The sequence below is a fragment of the Vipera berus genome, assembly GCF_964194415.1.
Source record: "Vipera berus genome assembly, chromosome: 11".
In the NCBI taxonomy this organism is placed as follows: Eukaryota; Metazoa; Chordata; class Lepidosauria; order Squamata; family Viperidae; genus Vipera; species Vipera berus.
In genome coordinates, this window is record NC_138214.1 from 2,192,087 (window position 1) to 2,212,086 (window position 20,000).

General features: G+C 41.1%; 1 protein-coding gene across 4 annotated transcripts in view; it reads right to left on the reverse strand.

Annotated features, from left to right (window-relative positions):
• ATP11C (ATPase phospholipid transporting 11C (ATP11C blood group)) overlaps positions 1–20,000 on the reverse strand; it is a 49,607-nt gene that overhangs the window by 18,711 nt on the left and 10,896 nt on the right. For all 4 annotated transcript variants that reach the window (XR_014027551.1, XR_014027552.1, XM_081336359.1 and 1 more), the window contains exons 2-14: positions 9,948–10,067; positions 8,440–8,529; positions 7,581–7,661; positions 7,236–7,343; positions 6,293–6,421; positions 4,964–5,067; positions 4,744–4,794; positions 3,694–3,758; positions 3,416–3,497; positions 2,291–2,441; positions 1,988–2,185; positions 1,195–1,335; positions 459–616 (exon numbers count right to left, since the gene is read on the reverse strand). Coding sequence is in view for 2 of the 4 variants with exons in the window: in XM_081336359.1 (XP_081192485.1) it covers positions 459–616; positions 1,195–1,335; positions 1,988–2,185; positions 2,291–2,441; positions 3,416–3,497; positions 3,694–3,758; positions 4,744–4,794; positions 4,964–5,067; positions 6,293–6,421; positions 7,236–7,343; positions 7,581–7,661; positions 8,440–8,529; positions 9,948–10,067 (1,478 nt within the window). In the remaining 2 variants the exon portion in view is untranslated. The remainder of the gene's footprint in view (positions 1–458; positions 617–1,194; positions 1,336–1,987; positions 2,186–2,290; positions 2,442–3,415; positions 3,498–3,693; positions 3,759–4,743; positions 4,795–4,963; positions 5,068–6,292; positions 6,422–7,235; positions 7,344–7,580; positions 7,662–8,439; positions 8,530–9,947; positions 10,068–20,000) is intronic.

Below are 20,000 nucleotides of genomic sequence, written 5' to 3' on the forward strand. Positions count from 1 at the left end.
ACACAGTCTCACACACACGCACACAGACACGAACGTGCATCACACATGCACACCCTTTAGATACGAAAAAAAGTGAACTAAGTAAAACAAAATAAAATAAAGACTGTAGAGGCAGGAGGTTGCCTGGGGATGTGATTTGGGCAGAGAACAACCAGTGTTCTCTGAACAACTGCCACAAAAAAGAATGTAAAATCGGGCAGGGTTACATGATGCCCTATTTAATGACCGCCATGATTTATGTCTAAAGTTCTGGGCTCAATGATGGTTATAAGACAAGAACGATCTGTATGCTGCGGAGGTCCCAGTGAGTCAAGCATGCAATATATCAAAATTCTCAGCATCCAAAGATGATGGAATTGTCCATCCATCAACGATCTGCATGACAGTGAAGGCAAGTGTGTGTGTGTGTGTGGGGGGGGGGAAATACAGTGGGGGAAAAATGGATGACATGATCTTACTTCTGAGCCCCCTGTAGCAAAGCCACTTCATCTGGAGAAGCTGCAACGTAGACTTGGGTCTTTTTGGGCTTCGATGTCACTGCATCGACTTCATCTTTCTGCTGGACTTGAACCGTATGGCAGAGACACAAAGCTCGAAGGAACAGTTCTTCTTGTTTCTAGAAAGGGGGGGGTAACAAAGAGGAGAAATGACTTTAAACTGGGAGACATTCAGTTCCTACGGTCCACGATGGCTTCTGAACAAGGTTCTGCTCCAACTGTCCAACCGTTCCATCTTTTCTCCTCAAGTCAAACCTGGGGGAGGTGGGGCATCCATGATCCTATTCTTCCCCCTTGATCTACTGAGATGGACAGCTGGGCATCAGCATTCTTAGCAACTGCCATCCTGTGTAAATATTAAACCACCTTAACTTAAAATTAACTGGATAGAATAATATCCCTTCTCCTCACCCAGGTCAACGGTTAATGCAAGCAGTTATAAATCCAAGGGTGTCAGGACCTAGCTCACAAAGGGCTACTGATCTTCAATTTCAGAAGAGGTACTCTGCTCCCTTATTCACTAGAGGTTCTCCTGAACAAGGGCCTGAGTCATTTGTAGGGATCTAGAGACCTGTGTAGGCCAAGCAAATGCAGCTACGAATCCCACAAAAAAGGCATCAGAAAAATCAGAAAAAGTCCAGGAGTCTTCTGTTCTCCAACCTCCTATATTGGCAACGCGGTGGGGCATATTGTATACCTTGTCTGCTTTTCCTGTAGACCTCTTGGCATCCACTTCTGAAAAGGCGTGGCAGTATCGGAAGCCGTCAATGCTGCATTCAATGAATTCCATGGTGTTTTCCGTCAAAGTTCCCGTTTTATCAGAAAACACATACTCAACCTAGAAGGAAAAGCAGACCATATTCTTTTTTAGAGGGGCACAATTTTAGAATAGATTAGATAAGCACAATTTTCTGCCAGAGCATCTGGGGGTTTTTTCCCCTCCCCCAAATAGTGACATTTAAGATAAAACAAAGTCAGCAGTAACACTTGTGCCCGGAAGGGAAGTAATAAAAAAAAAATTAAAAAGTGCCATTTTTGGTTCTCTTTTTGTATTCCCTTCCTTTTAAATTTCTGTATCTGTATATTGTGTTTCAAGGTATGACAAATCCCAGAGAGGGGTAATTGAATCATGTTTTCAAATTAGTACTGAAGCCGGAGACTTCAGTACTAAAGGCTCACAGCTCACAAACCATGCACCATGTTTTCTCTAGAGACAGTTCTCCTTGTTAAGATAGCTTCTTTGGAGAAGAAGCTACGGTAGAAAGAATTCAACCAGGTGGACACACACCAACTGCAAGAGTAGCATTTGCCCTTATCGGATCTGAGATCCGTGAGTAGTTTCAGCTGGTAACAAGAAACCTAGGTTCACTATTGTTTGGTAATAAGATTCACCATCTCTTTTTCTGCAGAGAAACAGAGGCGAGAAGATTAGAAGACCAGCCAACATTTGGTTGTTGAATGGTGGAAGGCATGGGGGAGACATTACTGACCTGTCCAAGTTCTTCATTGAGGTCAGAGGTGTTCACCAATGCACCTTCTTGGATACTTTCATCATACATCTCTTTGTCCCACGCAATGAAGAAAGAACCCAGAAACTTCTGCATCTCGACAGTCACATACATGGAGACCGGGATAATGAAGTTGAAGAGGACCATGAAGGACAGGAAATCAGTGAACATCTTTAGCAGCTGAAAAGAACACAGACACACACCGGTAACATACACCAAGTCACTCATGCATGGAACAAATTTGAGTGTAGACAACTGCCAACCAACAAAAGTCAACCTTTCTACCTTGAATGTTTCTCTCTCTTTTTGGGTTTTGGGATTGTACCAGGGTTCGTCATGATATGGGACACTCTGCCAGACGTATTTCAAAGTAGTGCATATGATAGCCTTGCTCACAAGCAGGCATAAATAGAACAACAGGAACATATTGATTGACCTGGAAAAATCAAACGTTCTAAGAGTTAGGGCAATATCGTGTGTTTCACAAATAATACACATAATGAGACGAGAGGATTTGCTCCTGGCAGCGTTAGAGCATTGGCTTAACTGATGTTAGACCTAACCAGGGGTGTGCAATTAATTTTCTCAAAGGGCCACATGAGAAGCGGGGACTGTTGTGGAGGGCTGAACTAATATGGCTGAGAGAGTGCGTTGGCACGTATGCATGAACACACACAAACTGAAAAAAAAACAGCCGTTGCCTTCAAAACAAAAGCAAGCCATGGACATGGACAGCCAAAGGGCCATAAAATGCCCAACTCTGATCTAAACAAAACAGCTTGCTGAAAACCAATAGCAACAGCACTTAGACTTATATACCCCTTCACAGTGCTTTACAGCCCTCTCTAAGGTCAGCCTATTGCCCCCGACAACCTGGATCCTCATTTTACCAACTTTGGAAGGATGGAAGGCTGAGTTAACCTTGAGCCCCCTCAGGATCAAAGTCCTGGCAGTGGGCAGTGAGTTAGCCTGCAATCCTGCATTCTAACCACTTAGGCCGTTTTGTCTGATGCATTAGCTGAAGAATGCAAAGAGAGAGAGAGGCTGAATCGCAAAATATGATCCATTTAACTAATTCCACATGTGATCTCGTTCATCAGTTGCTTATCTCAAAAGGTTTCTCAGCTCAGACCCTGGACCATTAAGTGGAACCTGTTTGCTTCTGAAGACCAAGGGCGGGGAATCTGTCATTGCCCACGGACTGAAGCATCCAACTTCAGGAATTACAGGGCCTGTGGCCTGGGTCTCTGTCCTATCTGCAAATATTAATCCCTTCCTGGTGTGAAGAAGGCATAGAAGAGACTACAGCATTTTGTACACAATCCAGACTCAAAGAAACATCTCTTTTGTTCTGCTTTAAATGAATGTTTATAAAGACAAAGAGCAGGGGAAGACAGTCCTCCATCTTACTTTTCAACCGCAGAGCGTTTCTGAGACTTCCCTTGATAGTTCAACGCCATCTTGGTTTCCATTCCGGTATATACAGCAACACCTATGAAACAAAGTCAGTTGTGGGAGAGAAACTCCTTAACAATCAAAGAGGTAGAAAAAAAAGAGGCAGCAATATGGTTAGGCACCAGCCCTATCTTCTATATGCCTACTCTGCAGTAAATCCCAGACATGCCCAGGATTGCAACTCTCAAGAAAATCAATGGATGAGAAAGAGAAGCAGGAAAGCAGTTGCTCACCGTAAACCTTGGGGGTAGTTTTCAGTTTTGCTCCTTTCAGCAAAAGATTCTCAGGACCCAACGGCCTAAAACGAAAAGGGAGGATCAGGATATTCATAAGAAGAGAAGCAACTGGAAAATGCCAATGGCCAATCACGGGTTGAAGAAAAGAAAAACTATTTAGAATATGATAACTCTAAGGTCGCTTATGACCTCCTGGAACGTGGGGAATGTGTGAAATTAGAGGTGGGGGAGAGAAAGAGAGGTCAGAGGCAGGGATTACAGCACTACCATATCTGGACTTCAAAAATGTGGATCAGCACTAAGATGGCAGCCAAAGGTTAGCTTGTCTGTATCTCACAGCTGATATCTAAGGACCATCTTGATTTCTCTAGCCTAAATGTGATAGCCCTTGATATTAAAAAGAAGCCGCGCCAGCCCTTTGAGGTAGGGCAGATCAGGTCTCGTCAGAAATACTAGAACTTATGGATATAGGCTAAAACAACACATTATTGGAACGAATGAAGGCAAATCTATATGTCCCAGGATAACGTTGCAGGATCCAATCTGGGTCAGTCACCGGGATCAGAGGTTTCGCCTTCCGAGCTTTTGGACTCATGCTGCAGCCCATCCTCAGGGAATTTCTCGTGTGTGTTTTGGGCTGTCCTGTGTGTGGTATTTCAAACATTACAGGAACAAGTTCTCTCATTCCACTATGTGCACTGTTTGTGAAATACCACACACAGAACAGTCCAAAGCACATGGCGAAGTTCCCTAAGGATGGGTTCCAACACAAGTCCAAATGCTTGGAATGCAAAACCTCTGATCCCAGTGACCGACCCAGACTGGATCCTGTAACATACTGGAAGCCCGTCAACGTTGCACTTATAGCAAAGAGAATCAAGGTGAAGCTTTCTTCAATTTTCTTCCTCACCCGTCCTGTTTTCCCAGATAAGCTTCGTGTTTCCCCAATCTTGCTATACAGAGCTTCTTCAAGGCTATCTCCACACTCCTCTCCAGCTAATTAGCTACAAGATGTTAAATCCCAATCCATCAAGCAAAGGAACTCACCTGGCTAATGGCTCTGGTTCATCAGTGTAGATATTAATTCTGCCCACAAATCTGTTGAAACATACACAGAGAAGGATATTGGCTCGTTTTCATATGTGAGTTGCAGCAATTTAAGCTTAAGGAAGTTTAAATTTAAACTTAAGGAAGTGAGGTATGGAGAAAGAGACTATCAAGCTGTGAGGATCTCACAAAATGAGAAGATCTCCATGTCAAACTTCACCTGTACAAATCTGGCTGAGGTTGTTCACATTCTATGGTGGCAACCACACGGTTCATGGCTTCAACTGTATTCATCTTGGCCGTATCTTGCACAGCATAGTGAGTCTAGAAAAGAAAAGACACACCAACAGCTGACTCCTGCCAATTTTAAATCTGTAATCTGACCCATCGTTGGATGTGATTCATTGGTATCTTGTCGCCCCATAAGCTACTTCGAGTTTTTAGATTACAGCTGTGTAATAATTTTATTATATATTTTTTTACAAAAAATGTGCAAATAAAAACTAACCTAAACTAACAATCAGGATGAAAGATAAAGAGAAAAAAGCGAGACAGAAACAGGGGTGCAGAAAGATATAAAAAAGGGGAAACTTTACTATTGTCTTCCTCTATTTCTGTCCCTCTTTTTCCTCTTCTTTTTTTCCTACTTGTTAGTTTGAGAGCTCTTTAGATTACAAGAGAAGACAATTTTTAATGATCCACCCAAGAAATGCAGATGTTCATTCTATGCAGCAATGAGTGAATGGATTTTATGATGGGAATCAAACAATTTCGTGATTAATGTCAAACCTCTTGGCTGTTCATTAGACACTCAGTTCCACTCTGATGTTTAGGCATTCACAAGAACATAGTAACTACCAAAATGATGGGGAAAAGCAAGTCCCAGCTTCTAGTATCACTTTGATTTCCAAGAATGTCTCCGTGTCCAACCTGTCTCCTAAGTATCTCTGAAGGGCGTATGTAGACCTCACTGCTTTGCTTGGAAGGAAGCCCAGAAGAATAGACCAAGGTCATCCAGGTGGGTTTGAGGGTTGAATGGTTTGTGAGAATGACCTTGGGGGACAGGGGGAAGAGCCATTGAGTAGGCAATGATCAAATAAGAGGCAGCTGAGCCCACAGAAGTAATGGAGCATGGCAAACATTTCAGAAAGGGCCCTTCTTGGGTTGTAAAGACAGAGGATCCACTGATGATGAGAGGCATCTCAATTTTTTTTAGAAAAATTACTCCATAACTTTAAGCTGAGATGGTCAGGATTGTCAAGACCATAAGCTTTTCAGCATTTATACCCAATCCTTTCTACATATTCTGATGTGTTTTGTTTTCTAAGAAAGCAGATTCATTGGAAATCAGCATAAGATAAATTCATATGTTCATTCTGTACAGAACAATTAACTGTGTGTAGAAAGGTTTGGAGTCCCCTTCTGATGTAGCAGTTAGGACACCAGTTTAGAAACCAGGAGACTCTGAGTTCTAGAAGAAGACAAGAGCTAACTGCACTCAGATCTCTTGCCAAGAAAACTGCAAGGGTATGTTCACCTGTCCTCTTACCTTGTGATTTGATTCTCCATCTAGACTGGCAGTCGTGACGTAGCAGGTCCCTTCCTTGTTACTTGAGGCCAGTAAAACTAGATCACAAGGAAAGGTATCATCTACCGGCACTTCTATTATGTCACCAACCTCAAAACCAAAACAGAGAGTTGTAATTTTTGTAAAAACAGCCTGTTCATCAGTCTATCTATTAACCTATCTATCTATCTATGAAATCCTCAAAACATCCATCCATCCATCCATCCATCCATCCATCCATCCATCCATCCATCCATCCATCCATCCATCCATCCATGCATCCATCCATCCATCCATCCATCCATCCATCCATCCATCCATCCATCCATCCATCCATCCATCCATCCATCTATCCTTCAAAACAGTCAATCAGTCTGTCTGTCTATCTATCTACCTATCTATCTAATCTTCAAACATCCATCCATCCATCCATCCCTCAAAACTGCCTGTCTGCCTGTCTGCATAACTCAATTTCATTGAGGGCCGCATCAGCATTGCGGTTGCCCTCAGGGGGCCGGGTGGGTATGGCCTGGGTGAGCGTGGCCTACTGGGTGGGCGTGGCTAGAGTGTTTATGGCCTACTGGGTGGGCGTGGCCAGCTCTACATCATTCACATCAAGGGTGCCTATGGGGGCCTGGGCAGGAGTGGGACAGATCTGAGGGTCTCTGGGCCAGGGCCAAGGCAGTGGGGGCCGTTCCCTCACTGTTTCCAGGATGGCTTCGCGGGCTGCATGAAACCACTTCGCGGGCTGGATCTGGCCCCCAGGCCTTGTGTTTAACATGTCTGGCTTAACTTAACCTTCGCAACTTGAAAGTGTGTGGACTTCAATGCCCAGAATTGCTGGTGAAGAATCTCTGTGGAGTCCATGCATCTTAAACAGCATTACTCTTCAGAACCGAGGAGAAACTGGTTCCCCGCCTGTTACCTTGATCTTTTCACACTCCTTCTTCACACTTTCTCCATTTTCAATCACAAAGACTGCACTTTTGTTGACTTCCTTGTCCGCTCTGTGCCGCAGCCAGTCCTCGTATCCCTGAAGAAACAAAGGGGAGGAATGCATAGACCAGAAAACTGGAAAAATTCAATCCCAGAATGGAAGGGACAGAAGAAATGGGCCCCACTTGTTTTAAAAACAGCCTTCCAGATGCAAATCCCTTTCTCCCTAGCTACAAGAACTCACAGCTGTAGCAGGATCAACTTAAAATATCAAGAAGAAGTGCGTAGAAACAATCCTCTTACTTTGTTTGCTGCGATAAGGAGCAAGATTTACCTGTTTAACAGCTGTGATGGTAATCACAAAAAAGAGAGGAAGACCACTTGTCACCGGGCTGGTTGGTGTGTCCACAATCACCTAAACAGAGATGCAGGAAAGTCACAGGATTGGACAAAAGGCAACAGCTGTTCCTTGGTCATGCTTCTAAATTGGGTGCCACTTGATAGAAGCATTTCTCCAACAAGGGAAGAGGTGATCAAAAGTCAAAAGAGGGTTTCTTCCCAAGCATGTTATTTGCTTGTGGAAGACCATCAGGAATTTGCGATGGTCTTCTGGAGTGACTTTGCTGAAGAATATGCCACTTGAAGGCAACTTGGGAAGCCTCCATTCCAGATCATCTAGAGTCCAAAGATCCATTTTTGGCCCCAAACTTTCGTTTTGGAAGACCATTTCTTAACGCCCCAAGACAATTATTCCAGAGGATTGATCAAAATCAAATCATTGACAAAAGGATTATGCAAATATCCACACAGGGCCACGTGTCTCTTCTAGCGTGGTTCTCTACAACTGGTTAATTAGTTCTAGACTAAATTACCTGTCCCTGAAAACATGGAAAAAACCCCCACACCCATGGCCAATGGCAATTTTGATTTATCTCAAGTTAGCTCAGGTTCCTTTACCCGATTCGAAGCTTCCAGGTATTTGGGGAGATGCCAGGTGACATTGTGGCAAGCCTAACCGCAACATATTTAGAAATAGCTGCACTCTAGTCCTTTGGGGTGTAGCAACCCCACATTTTCAGAATCTACACCCACAATGGAGGACAAGAAATGCCACCGATTTATCTTTTAAAAAATAATAATAAAAGCAATCCAAACTACATCTGTTGATGGTCCTTCCTTTAAGGTGGTCTTACCTGGACAAGGAAGATAATAAGAAAATAGAAATTGGCAATTCTTCGGAACTGTTCAAAGAGATTCTTGGGAAGAAAATTCCAGACTGTATACTGCAAGGCAGAAATGAGATAGGATACATCTTAATACCACCAAAGGGCAGATTTTATAGCACTCCTCCTGATTTGCTGAACTCCAGATCTTTTTTTTTATTTTCACATTTTTAAAAAGCATTCTTTTCTTTCTTTGAGTATGTAACCATCAATTCTACAAATTCTGTTATCAGTCCACTATCAGTCCACCAAGAAATAAATATCATTCTCAAAATGACTTTGAAAAAGTAAAAAGCTGGCAGACCTTAATGAATATATATGCTCTAAATTTAATATTTAATATGAATTTAACATGCTGCAAATTTTTATTCAAGTTCCCTATCCCAATATAATTACATAGGTTGTTACCAAAAAAAGGGGGAAAATGATTGAAACTAACATTCTGGACCAAAGGCAATCAGGAAATGTGATGGGGTGAACTATTTGATTTGTTTATAGATTTTGAACCTCAGCTTCCTAAAAAAAAAGACAATTCTGAAGAAGTGCAAGATTAAAATGGAAAAGTAACTCAATAAAACACTTCATACTATAAAGCTTGAAGAAAATTAACCAACCCGATGTTTATTAAAACACACAAATATATACAAATACACATTGCTAGATTTAACCTTTCCTAAAATCAAATCAAAAGTCAGCAGAGTTATACTGAAAGCAAGGCTAAAAAAAGATTGCGAAAAGCAGGCTTCTACGACGGTAACTATGGAAGATAAGATTGTCTTCACTGATTCTTTTCTGAATTAGAAAACTCTGCAGATTTTTGGGAAGTCTGGATACAGTCTCACTTCTATAGTTGGGTTCAGCCAAAATTTGATCTGGCTGTTTAGAGGCCAACATATTGTCTGAATGCAGCTGGCTTGGTGTCAACCATTCAAATGAATAGAAAGGGGAGATTTTCATTATTCATATGAATTATTCTTTAGCTTGTGTTAAACAAACCACAGTTTAGCATATTATGTGACTCCATATTTTGTATGGACTGGGATTAAAATCAGAAAACAATAGGGTTAGGTTCACTAATCAAGTTGAGACTCTAAACCAGGGGTGTTGTCCAATCTTGGCAGCTTTAAGACCTGTGGACTTCAACTCCCAGAATTCCTCAGCCAGCCATCCTGAAGAACATCTGGCTGAAGCTAAGCTAGGTTGAAGTCCAAAAGTCTTAAAGTTCCCAAGTTTGGACAACCTTGTTCTAAACTCTCTGCAAAACCAACAAGTGTGATGACCTGAGGTCCATTCCCATATCTTAAGTCAGACTTCAGTTTCCATCATCCCCAACCAGCATGGACTATACACTGGGAACCCTCTGGAAGGCAACCAGTTGGGGAAAGATCTTCTGCATTCTAAGGGGGCATTGCATGGATCACCCTCAAGATGGCCCTGGTGCAGAAGGATCCAACCAATTAAGTTCCATCAACCCCTACCTTGGAGGAGACGATCTGATTGGAGCAGAACTTTTGGGGCACATAAGCTTCAATATGAGGAACCAAGCGGTGGCCAACCACTACAGTACGAGTCCCAAATCGCTTTTCTTCCCCAGCAAACTATAAAACAAGAAAAACAATGAAGTTGTGAATGATCCATGTGTTTGTGTGTGTTAATGTTCTAGGAATTTGCTCTTCCACTAGTGCAGATTTATGCATAGAGGCTCCTTGCCAATTACTAAAGGGAGCTTTCTCCAACTGTTGCTGTCATATTGTGTTGAAAGAACAAATTCCAGATTTTACAGTGAAGATGTAGACCGAGAATGCACAACCACGTCAATTCATTGGCAGCGTACCACATTGGAGTCATCTGGCTTAACCAGCAGCTGTGAGCATGCGATTCACATTGATTTCTGGGGAAAAGTCCAATCATTCTTACATGGGAGGAAAAGCAGACTCTCCGATCTTAAGGTATCCCGCAGAAGCCCCCACGAACAGTGACAATTCTGAATTATTTTTATACTTTTAAAGCAGCATCTAGAATTTCTAGGCATTGGATGAGTTCGGTCTTTCTTATTATGCAGAAATTATGCAGCTTTCCCCATTGCAATGTTTGTGCAGCAGGCAGTAATTACAGTTTTCACAAACAGCAGAAAACCTTGTGCCAAGAATCGGTCGTGTTTCTCTTCTAACCGAGCAATCCCACTCAATTTTTTCAAAAAAGAAATGTATATCCTGGCTTTTCATCCAATTGAAATCCACAGGGCAGCAAAGAATGACATCAAAGAATTAGCACAGTAAATGTTTTGAAAATACACACACACACACACACACACACACACACACACACACAACAAGTTCCCAAAGAGCTTCCAAACAGTAGAGGTAACAAAATAAAAGCAGAATTCCCAAAGTCTTTAAAAATTGCATTATGTATCTCACCGATTTGGAAAACATTCAATGGGAAAAGATGGCCCTATTAATTCTCGCCCATCCTGTTTAGATGCTAGATGGAAATTAAAAAGAACAATCTGGAAGCAAAGGCAAACATCCCCCCCCCACCACCACATCATTGCCAAGAAAACAACATAAATGTGATGAACAACAATCTTGTTCAATTGTATAACATAACTGGTTTTGTAATGACTCCCAGCAAAAACAAGAATGCCGGTCAGAAGTGGAAGGACAACAGTTTATCTGACATACCACCCATTTCTGAAAAAATCAGGTTCAACAGATCTGAAGAACATAAATTTTAATTCTCATAGGACCACCACAGCAGACTTCGAAGGAACAAATGGACAATTCTGGACTTTTCTAGATCAAATGGAAATCAACACTGAAGCCTGCCTGAAGGCTGCCAACTCTAGCACCAACACAGAAGACTCACTCCAACCTCATAACAATATCCCCTGTACATGAAAAGCATCTTCACCAACCATCTTCACTGAAAGATATGCAAGAGCCTTTTCCAGCAGCAGCTTTCTGCCATTCTGGAGGCACTCTAGTAAGTTCTACAGAAGAGTTCCTTGAAGAAAGAAAGAAAGAAAGAAAGAAAGAAAGAAAGAAAGAAAGAAAGAAAGAAAGAAAGAAAGAAAGAAAGAAAGAAAGAAAGAAAGAAAGAAAGAAAGACATTTTAAATTAAAGAAGTTCAAAGCCAATTTTCGCCCTACCACATGGCTATCAAGGCGCATTCTACAGAATGCATGTGAATTCAAAGGAATATCAAAAATGTCCCAGAATCAACTTTGGTTTCAGAGATTCAAACTTTCCTCCTTGCAGAAAAGTTCCCACGTGGTAGCGTTTGGTTCTCAAGTGTCAGGAAAGAAGGAAGAGAGGAGCGAGAAAAAAAAAAGACCAACATACTGTTGCCGATTCACAGTCCATTCTTTATCCAGCCCGGCTTTCTCATAATGGAAAACGGAAAGGGACTCAGATGAAAAGGCAGCAGCTTTTCAGTTACTTTTCCCCCCTCCTCTCCTATGACCTTGGATAGTCTCTCTGGTTTGAGATTGGCTAAAGCTCCAAAACCTTTTTATGACCTAAACACTTCTCTGGAAAAAGCTGATCTGAACCAAAAGAAAAAAAGAAAAAGAGAAACTAAGACTATGTCCTCCCTCTTTTGGCTTTGGTGGAGGAAGGACTTGTGGAAATAAAATATAGCCGGCTTGCTGGGAAGCTGGAAGGAAAGCCATCAGGCCAAAAACTCTCAAGGGCATCCTGTACTGGAAGATGCATTTCAACACAAAACCCTTGACATTTTGTACATGCGCAGCCAGATTTCCTTGTGGTTGTGTCAGTGGACATTCTTCTTCCTTCCACCCCACTTTTTTTAACTCTATGAAGATTAAAATCTTGGAGGACCATTCCAAGATATCTCCATGTAGGATGGAAACACACACACCTAGATTCCCAGCTTGTCCATTTTCGTCGCTAAAATAGAACTGTATTTTAGTATATCCATTTTTCCTTTCCTTTCCTTTCCTTTCCTTTCCTTTCCTTTCCTTTCCTTTCCTTTCCTTCTTTTCTTCCTTCCTTCCTTTCTCTCTCTCTCCCTCCTTTGCTCTTCCTTCCTTCCTTCCCTATCACCTATCTATTCATCCATCCACCCACCCACCAGGATGCTGGGTGCCCAAACACCATAAAAGTGAGGGTGGCAATCTGCTTGAACCTCAAAATTGGATTCACACACACTGCTACACCTGGCTTGCTTTAATCACAGTTTGTCCACTTACTAAGCCAAACCATAGTTTGCTTTGTTCCGGTGTAGCTTGCTGAATGTATCTAGCATAATTTTAAGCCATGGTTTAAGGCTCAGTGTGAGGTCTGAATCCAGGAATTTGAGATGGTCAGTAAACCAAAAGAAGAAACACCGATTTAGTAAGATATAGCAACTCCATCTCTGATTTATATTCCAAACTCTCTATCAGAAGTATAGTTAGATTATGAAGGTGATCGTTGATTAATATGACACAAATATAAAATAAAGTCAGGTATTTCCCTTCCCCATTTCACAGAGATACGTAACCCCAACATTTCTGGCCCCAGTTCCCAGAAGCCACAGCAACTTGACCAGGGGATGCAAAACCACAGTCTGAAACAACCTAGGGAACTACATAGCCCATCTTATGTTAGGACTAACAACCCCCACCATGGCCAATGACTCAATCCATCCCCTCGTCCCAATTCACAAGCCATTTAATTCATCTACCCCACCCTAATTATTGTATTCCGCCTTTCAAATCCCCAAAGATCGCAAGGCGGCTTACAATATAGAAAACATGAGCAATGCTTGTTAAAAACAATGTTATAGACTTTAATCTCAACACCCACCGGATCTGGCATTTTGGGGTCCATGGAAGGTTCTAGAATAGGGATGGGGGATCCTCCAGTTTGGGACACTCAAAAGCCCATAAGGCTAGTGCAGCAGCAGTGAAAAAGAGGAGATGCTGTTCCTGAAGAGCCGTTCCCATGACAACCACCCAGCCCAGGACTGGCAGTTGGCTGTGGAATTCCAGCATCCAGAATGGGGGGTGGGGGGTGGGGGGAAATCCAGAAATGGCAATAGGAAAATGCATCTCTATTTTTTAAAAAGATACAGGGACACATCTGCGCTGTGTTCAGTTTGATTCAATTTTGTAATACACACAGCAGCTCTGCATGTATTGGGCCAATGATGCTTTTAACGGCATCCTTCTCAGAGGGCTATTGCTAAAGGGCAAGTTAAAAAACAAACAAGCACCATATACAAGAGAAAGAAAAGTAATTTCCAGCCCAGCACGGCTATTTTAAAGAGCAGGAAACGTTCAGAATTCAGTTTGTCCTTTCCTTTATTTTGTATGCAGTTGTCTTTTTAAATCAGGACAAGGTTGTTCTTTGGTTCTTACTACTCTGAAGCGTTTCACTATTTTCAGGCTGAAAGGTTTTCAATACAGAATCTGAATTTGTGGAAGCAAGTTAAAGGAACAGACTTCATAGGAAGAGTTGTTTCTGGAGTCCCTGCTGCTCTCTGAGCTTGGTTGGTTGGTTGCTTGCAGTCATTTCATTACCCAACTAGGTGACAACATCAGTCTAAGTTGAGGTTTGCTTCCTGATTATACTATATAGTAGCTTTCCAGGCCAATGTTGGCGGGAGTGAAGATTAGTGTATTATTTACTGCTTGCTTGTTTGTCTGCTGTTAATTCCTGTTAATCTGGGTGTTGGCATTGAACCATCCTGATCATTTGGAATAGAGAAATATGGATTTTCAAAACATCTCTGCATTTAACTACATACTGTACTGTGATTGTAAACAAAAGTCCAAAATGAAAACAAGGCAAACAGAAACCGCTCCAATAGATCTACAACTATGTTATGGGGTAGGGGTGGGGAAGGCTATTTAGAAAAAAAAAAGGACATTTTTGTTTGAAAAAACGACCCTTTATATATAAACAGCTCAAACCAGAAACCTTTTCCAATTAGAATGGACAATGAAGTGAACACATGACTTTCTCCTATGCAGTTTGCATGTGCTATACAGCATATTTATTTTGATTCTTGAAAATATTAGTTGAAGCAAAACATTTTTTGCATTTAATTAATTCTTAAAAATAAACTTTGGGGAAAACAAAACAGAAAACGTATTTTTCACATACTAAAAGAAAGGCAGTACACTTTGACCTCAAGGGAAAACTCAGCTGATTTACAGGCAACACATTTGCATAATATAAGGATCTGTGTTACTGGCAGGACTTGACAGACGCTACAATAAGGACAAAAAAAGGGCTTATTCCAAGTGGTTCGTTCCCAAATAATTTTTAAAGGCATCACCCATATTGAAAAGGAAACCAATTCAATAGAATTAATAGGAAGAGTAGGAAATCTAATTGGAAAGATTGCCTAACTAATGCTGATATTTCAATTAGTTCCTAATTAAAAGAAAAGCAATTTTGTAAAGCAAGTAACCCATTTGCAATTCGTTTAAAAAGCTCCCTTTTGCTCAACGGGAGGGGGGAAAAATACTTCCAAGCAGGCATTCTGGTTTAGCTACGTCTGGCATTTGTTTGCCTGGAAATTTCCTTTGGGTGTATACAAGAGATAGATCTTTAATTTTATTTATATAAATAAATGTATTTAGCCACTCAACTTGCACCGGAGGTGAGTCTGACCGGCTTATAAAATTTAAATCTTTGCCCTATTCCAGGTCCCTGCGAAGCCAAATCCAGAATGAGACTGAAGAAAATCACCACAAATAAACTTACCAAGTTTGGCCAAGCTCTCAATACCACATCTGGGGTTAAAGAAAATTCCATTTCTTGCAAGACAGCCAAATATTTTTCATAGGGGAAGAGAAGAAACAGAGTCCAGTGATCTAAAAATGGATTTAACAACAGCACCAAGAGCAAAGAGGCAAGTAGGCCTTCCTAAGAAGATGACAATAATCAAATTACTCTAGGCTGAAAGGCATTCAATTTAAACAAACACCCCTTCCAGAAGGAGGAGTTATGTTAGAGTAAGCCTGGTTGCATTTTAAAGCTACAATCCTCTTTTTGCTAGTAAATAAACCCAACAGAGCAGCACAATTGGGGAACCTAAGAAATGAAGAAAAACGCAATGCCCTAAAACCTACACTACAAGGCACCTATTTTGGGGTAACTTCTCCCCAAGAGGCCACATTTCAATAATCAGTTGTGTGCAAGATGTTAAAATCACAGGCGTGTTATTTAAATATACCCAGGTTACCATTAGCTATTTTAGGTACAACTGCAATAGGCCACGTTAGAAGAATTTGCTGGAACAATTCAATGTAAATCAATTATTTACTATGTTTTGTTTTATATAGCACCAACTTTCACATTTCCAGTTATAATAGTATTATCTGCAAATTCATATATAATGGGCCAATAACTAAGCACAGCCACACATGGAATAAAACCATCGATCCGTCCCATAAAATACTAGCATTAATTCTAAAATGTTAATATAAGGAGCTCCTAGACCAGTGTTTTTGGGCAACTTTAAGATGAAACCTTAAAGATGGAATCTAAAATGAACTCTTAAAGTCTTTTTACACTGAAGTCCAGTTAGATCTTCTCAAGTTGAAGTCAACGCATCTTGAAGGTTGAAAAATATTGCCCTAAATTAATAGGCATGTCACATACATTATTGCAGTCAAGACCTTCCTTAGAGTGGGATCAAAAAAAGCCACAATCACAGACCTCTTTTTTTTTACCCAAGTGTGATACATATAAAAGAACGGAAGCTTTCAGTCGTCTTTCGCCCTGTCCAACATTAGCATCAATAATAGCACTATGGAAGTTGTTTGACTGAAATGAAACTCTATAGACAAAGGCTCCTGTTTGCACTATTAAGTAACTTTAAAAGTTAAAACTGACTCCAAGAAGTATGTAAACAGGACTTTGACTCTACCAAAGAAGTAATCTGTTTTAGAGAATCTGTATGTTAGTTACACCAACAATCATGCAGGAATACTTCCAAGAGCTTGGTATAATTCAACACAACCCGGAAGATAATCAAGCCTTGCTGGGTGTGTTTCTACATGCATGTTTCCTCTCTTAAAACTCCAATTCTATGAAAGCAGTTTCCCACCCGCGTTGTCTTCATTTCCTTTAGGCAACACTTAATGCATGACCAAAAAATTATCTCTGGGTTTTGAAGACCAGGCCCTCTGCAAGCGTTCCAGTAAAAAACCTGGGACCAAGGCTGTCTTGACCGTGTCATCAAACGGCATCAGTATTCCATGGTTAAGAGAGATGGACAGAGATTTCTGTAGCTGGGGGCAGTTACATGGTTTAGAGGTTCAGCATGTTCAGACTTGACTAATATTTAGATAAGAGAAAGCTATAGAATGGCAGAGCTGTGGGGAAGAGGAAGAATTGAAAAGAAATATATCTAGCAGATCACCAGTTTGGTCTAGAGCAGTGGTACGCAACCTTGGCTCTTTTATGACTCATGGACTTCAACTCCCAGAATTCCTGAGTCAGCATAGCTGACTCAGGAATTCTGGGAGTTGAATCCATGAGTCATAAAAGAGCCGAGGTTGCCTATCCCTGGTCTAGAGGTTAAGGCACCAGGCCAGAAACCAGGAGACGGCGAGTTCTAGTTGAGCATGAAAGCTGGTTGGGTAACTTTGGGCTAATCACTAGGAGATGGTGAGTTCTATTTCCACCTTAGGTATGAAAGCTAATTGGATGACTTTGGGCCAATCACCTGCAGACGGTGAGTTCTAGTTCCACCTTAGACATGACCACAGATTGTGTGACCTTGGGCCAATCACCAGGAGATAGTGAGTTCAAGTCCTGTCTTAGGTAGGATACCTGCCCAAGGGATTTGGGGGTCAGTCCCACTCTCTCTCTCAGCCCACACCACTTTACAGGATTGTTGTTGCAGAGGAAAATAGTAAGAGGAAGGTGTGTTAGATATGTTCACCACTTTGTTATTTGTAAAAATAATAAATGCAGGACAGAGATAGGTAGACAGACAGACAGACAATTGTAGAGAGAAGAATCGATCTATTTTGCTTCAACTTGGAAATAAAAGACTGGGGGGAAAAATCCAAGCATTAATTTTAGGCTTCAATAACTAGATTGACTTTGTTGTTCTAGAAACGGTTTGAAATAGAAACGTAAAGCAAAAGGGAGGATTAGGGCTTTGCATTTTACTCCACTGAAAAAAAGTCAAAAGTCATTACTTTTTTCTTTCTTTCTTTCTCTTTGCTCCTCTCTCCTTGCTTCTGTATCTTTCCTGGCTTTTGTTTCTGTTTGCATTTTATCTTATAATAAACTTTAATTTAAAAAAATATATATTCTAAAATTGAACAAAACCAACTTGGGTATTTGCTAAGAATACTCTGCAGAGTTCCCATCTTGGAGTCTGCAGGAGTTAAATTCACTTCAAAAGTGACTTTGCCTTTAAAGACTTTTTTGAAAGCTTCTCTCTCCAATATTTATTAACAGCTGCATTTTATTGAACAACCAACCTAACCTTTGTCCCTCAAGCACCTACAGCCTGGAATTTGATTAACTTCAGCAAACTATGATGCAAAATGCCTAAAAGGTGACTCAACTTAAGATTCAAAGAATGTTGAAACTCTTGATTTTTGCTTCTTCTTGAGTTTTATGATTATGAGGATTTCGTTCTTAGGAGAGGAACCAAAGGAAGTCTATAAATTTGATGGAGGAGAGTCTTTGCACACACACCCCAGGTGTTTTTAAATCCAATACCTAGGATGGATTTTTTTGTTTCACGCTCAGTTAAATGTTTCACGCCCAGTAAAATAAATGTTTCCCAAGAACTAAAAAATAAAGATAAGGAAAAGTTTTAAGATACACCATGTGCTTTACGAGTTCCCAGGATTAGGTTTTTAAATACAGGAAGAAGGAAGATACTGACCAAATTATTTCTTTTTTTTTTAGTTTCACTGCAGGGCTTAATAGAATAAATGTTAAGGTAAAGGTAAAGGTTCCCCTGCACATGCGTGCTAGTCGTTTCCGACTCTAGGGGCCGGTGCTCATCTCCGTTTCAAAGCCGAAGAGCCAGCGCTTGTCCGAGGACGTCTCCGTGGTCATGTGGCCGGCATGACTAGACGCCAAAGGCGCACGGAATGCTGTTACCTTCCCACCGGAGTGGTTCCTATTTTTCTACTTGCATTTTTTTTACGTGCTTTCGTTCCACAAAGCTGCATAGCCCAAGATTGTCAGTGCAGAAAACTCAACTCCTACATCCTCTGGAAGATGGCCTATTAATTGTCAAGATTTTAGCCCCTTTTAACTGTTCAACAGCACATGTCGTTGGGAGGAAAATATCAATTCTGAAGGCCTACGGGCTTGAGTTGACCATCTGGATCCCATGGTTCTCCTATCGACTGGTCCAAAAGCTATTATCTCCACCATCCAGGATGGAAGGTATGGTTTTGGGTTCAGGCCTACCAATCTCTTAATTGATCTTCTTCGGGCACAACCATTTTCAACCATGAGATCTTGTTTGAAAGGACACCCTCAATCGGGAAATTTATCTGAGTAGATAGAAACATGATGGCCTTGTGTTTGTTAAACGATGGCTTGAGAGCTACAATCAGCTGGATCTACACACCACAGTAGGCCAAAACTAAGCCAAATGACATGACTTTCTAGGACTTATGAAGCCAACATGTGATGCGGGGACTAAGCCATAAGTCATAGGTGGATCCAAAAGGACTTCCTTCTGATCAGAAGAACGAGAGTTCAATCATAAGGGGGAGAAATTAATGGCAGAAATTAATTGGACAAAAGGTTACAGCAGGGGTGTCCGACCTTGGCAACTTTAAAACTTGTGGACTTCAACTCCCAGAATTCCCCAGCCAGCATGGCTGGCTGGGGAATTCTGGGAGTTGAAGTCCACAGTTCTTCAAATTGCCAAGGTCGGACACCTCCGGTAAAGAGTTTATTGCGGAAATGAAAACCAGGAAGTTAGCCCCTCTAGATTCTCCACTTTTGCTCAGCAAGCAAAGCTGGAGTAGTTAAACAGAATAATGCAAAAAGGGAAAGAAAGAAAAAAGAAAGAAAGCAGAAAGTGAGGTGACAAGAACTGCTAATTCCCTGAGGCAAAAATAGCTTTTTCTTGCAATAATTTTCTTTCCGCTTAAGAGCTTTTAGTTTAGTTTTGACTCCTCACTTCTACTCACATGTTCCGGCTGTACATACTTGCGGCAGTCATAAAATACATCAGAGCGTTACATTAGCAGGCGACTGTTACGTTATGCTTACATGGTGCACTAATTGTAACATTAACTCTAATTTTGACCTCACTCGTGTGGATTCCGTCATTGTGTTCGCAAAGGAGGACTTTTAGCACACTCTTGTGTTCTGAACTATTGGTTAGATTGCTTGCCAGGTGAATGTTACTCAGTCCATCAGAAATAGAAACCCTAAGAGGTGATTAAACCAATTAGATTCCACACAAAAAAAACAACAACCAACCATTGCAAACATTTCCTTTAGGAGTGGAAAACCAAGGTCAGCATAAATATTATTATTTTTAGTTGATAAAGGAAGGAAGCCGAAGGGTAATTCTAA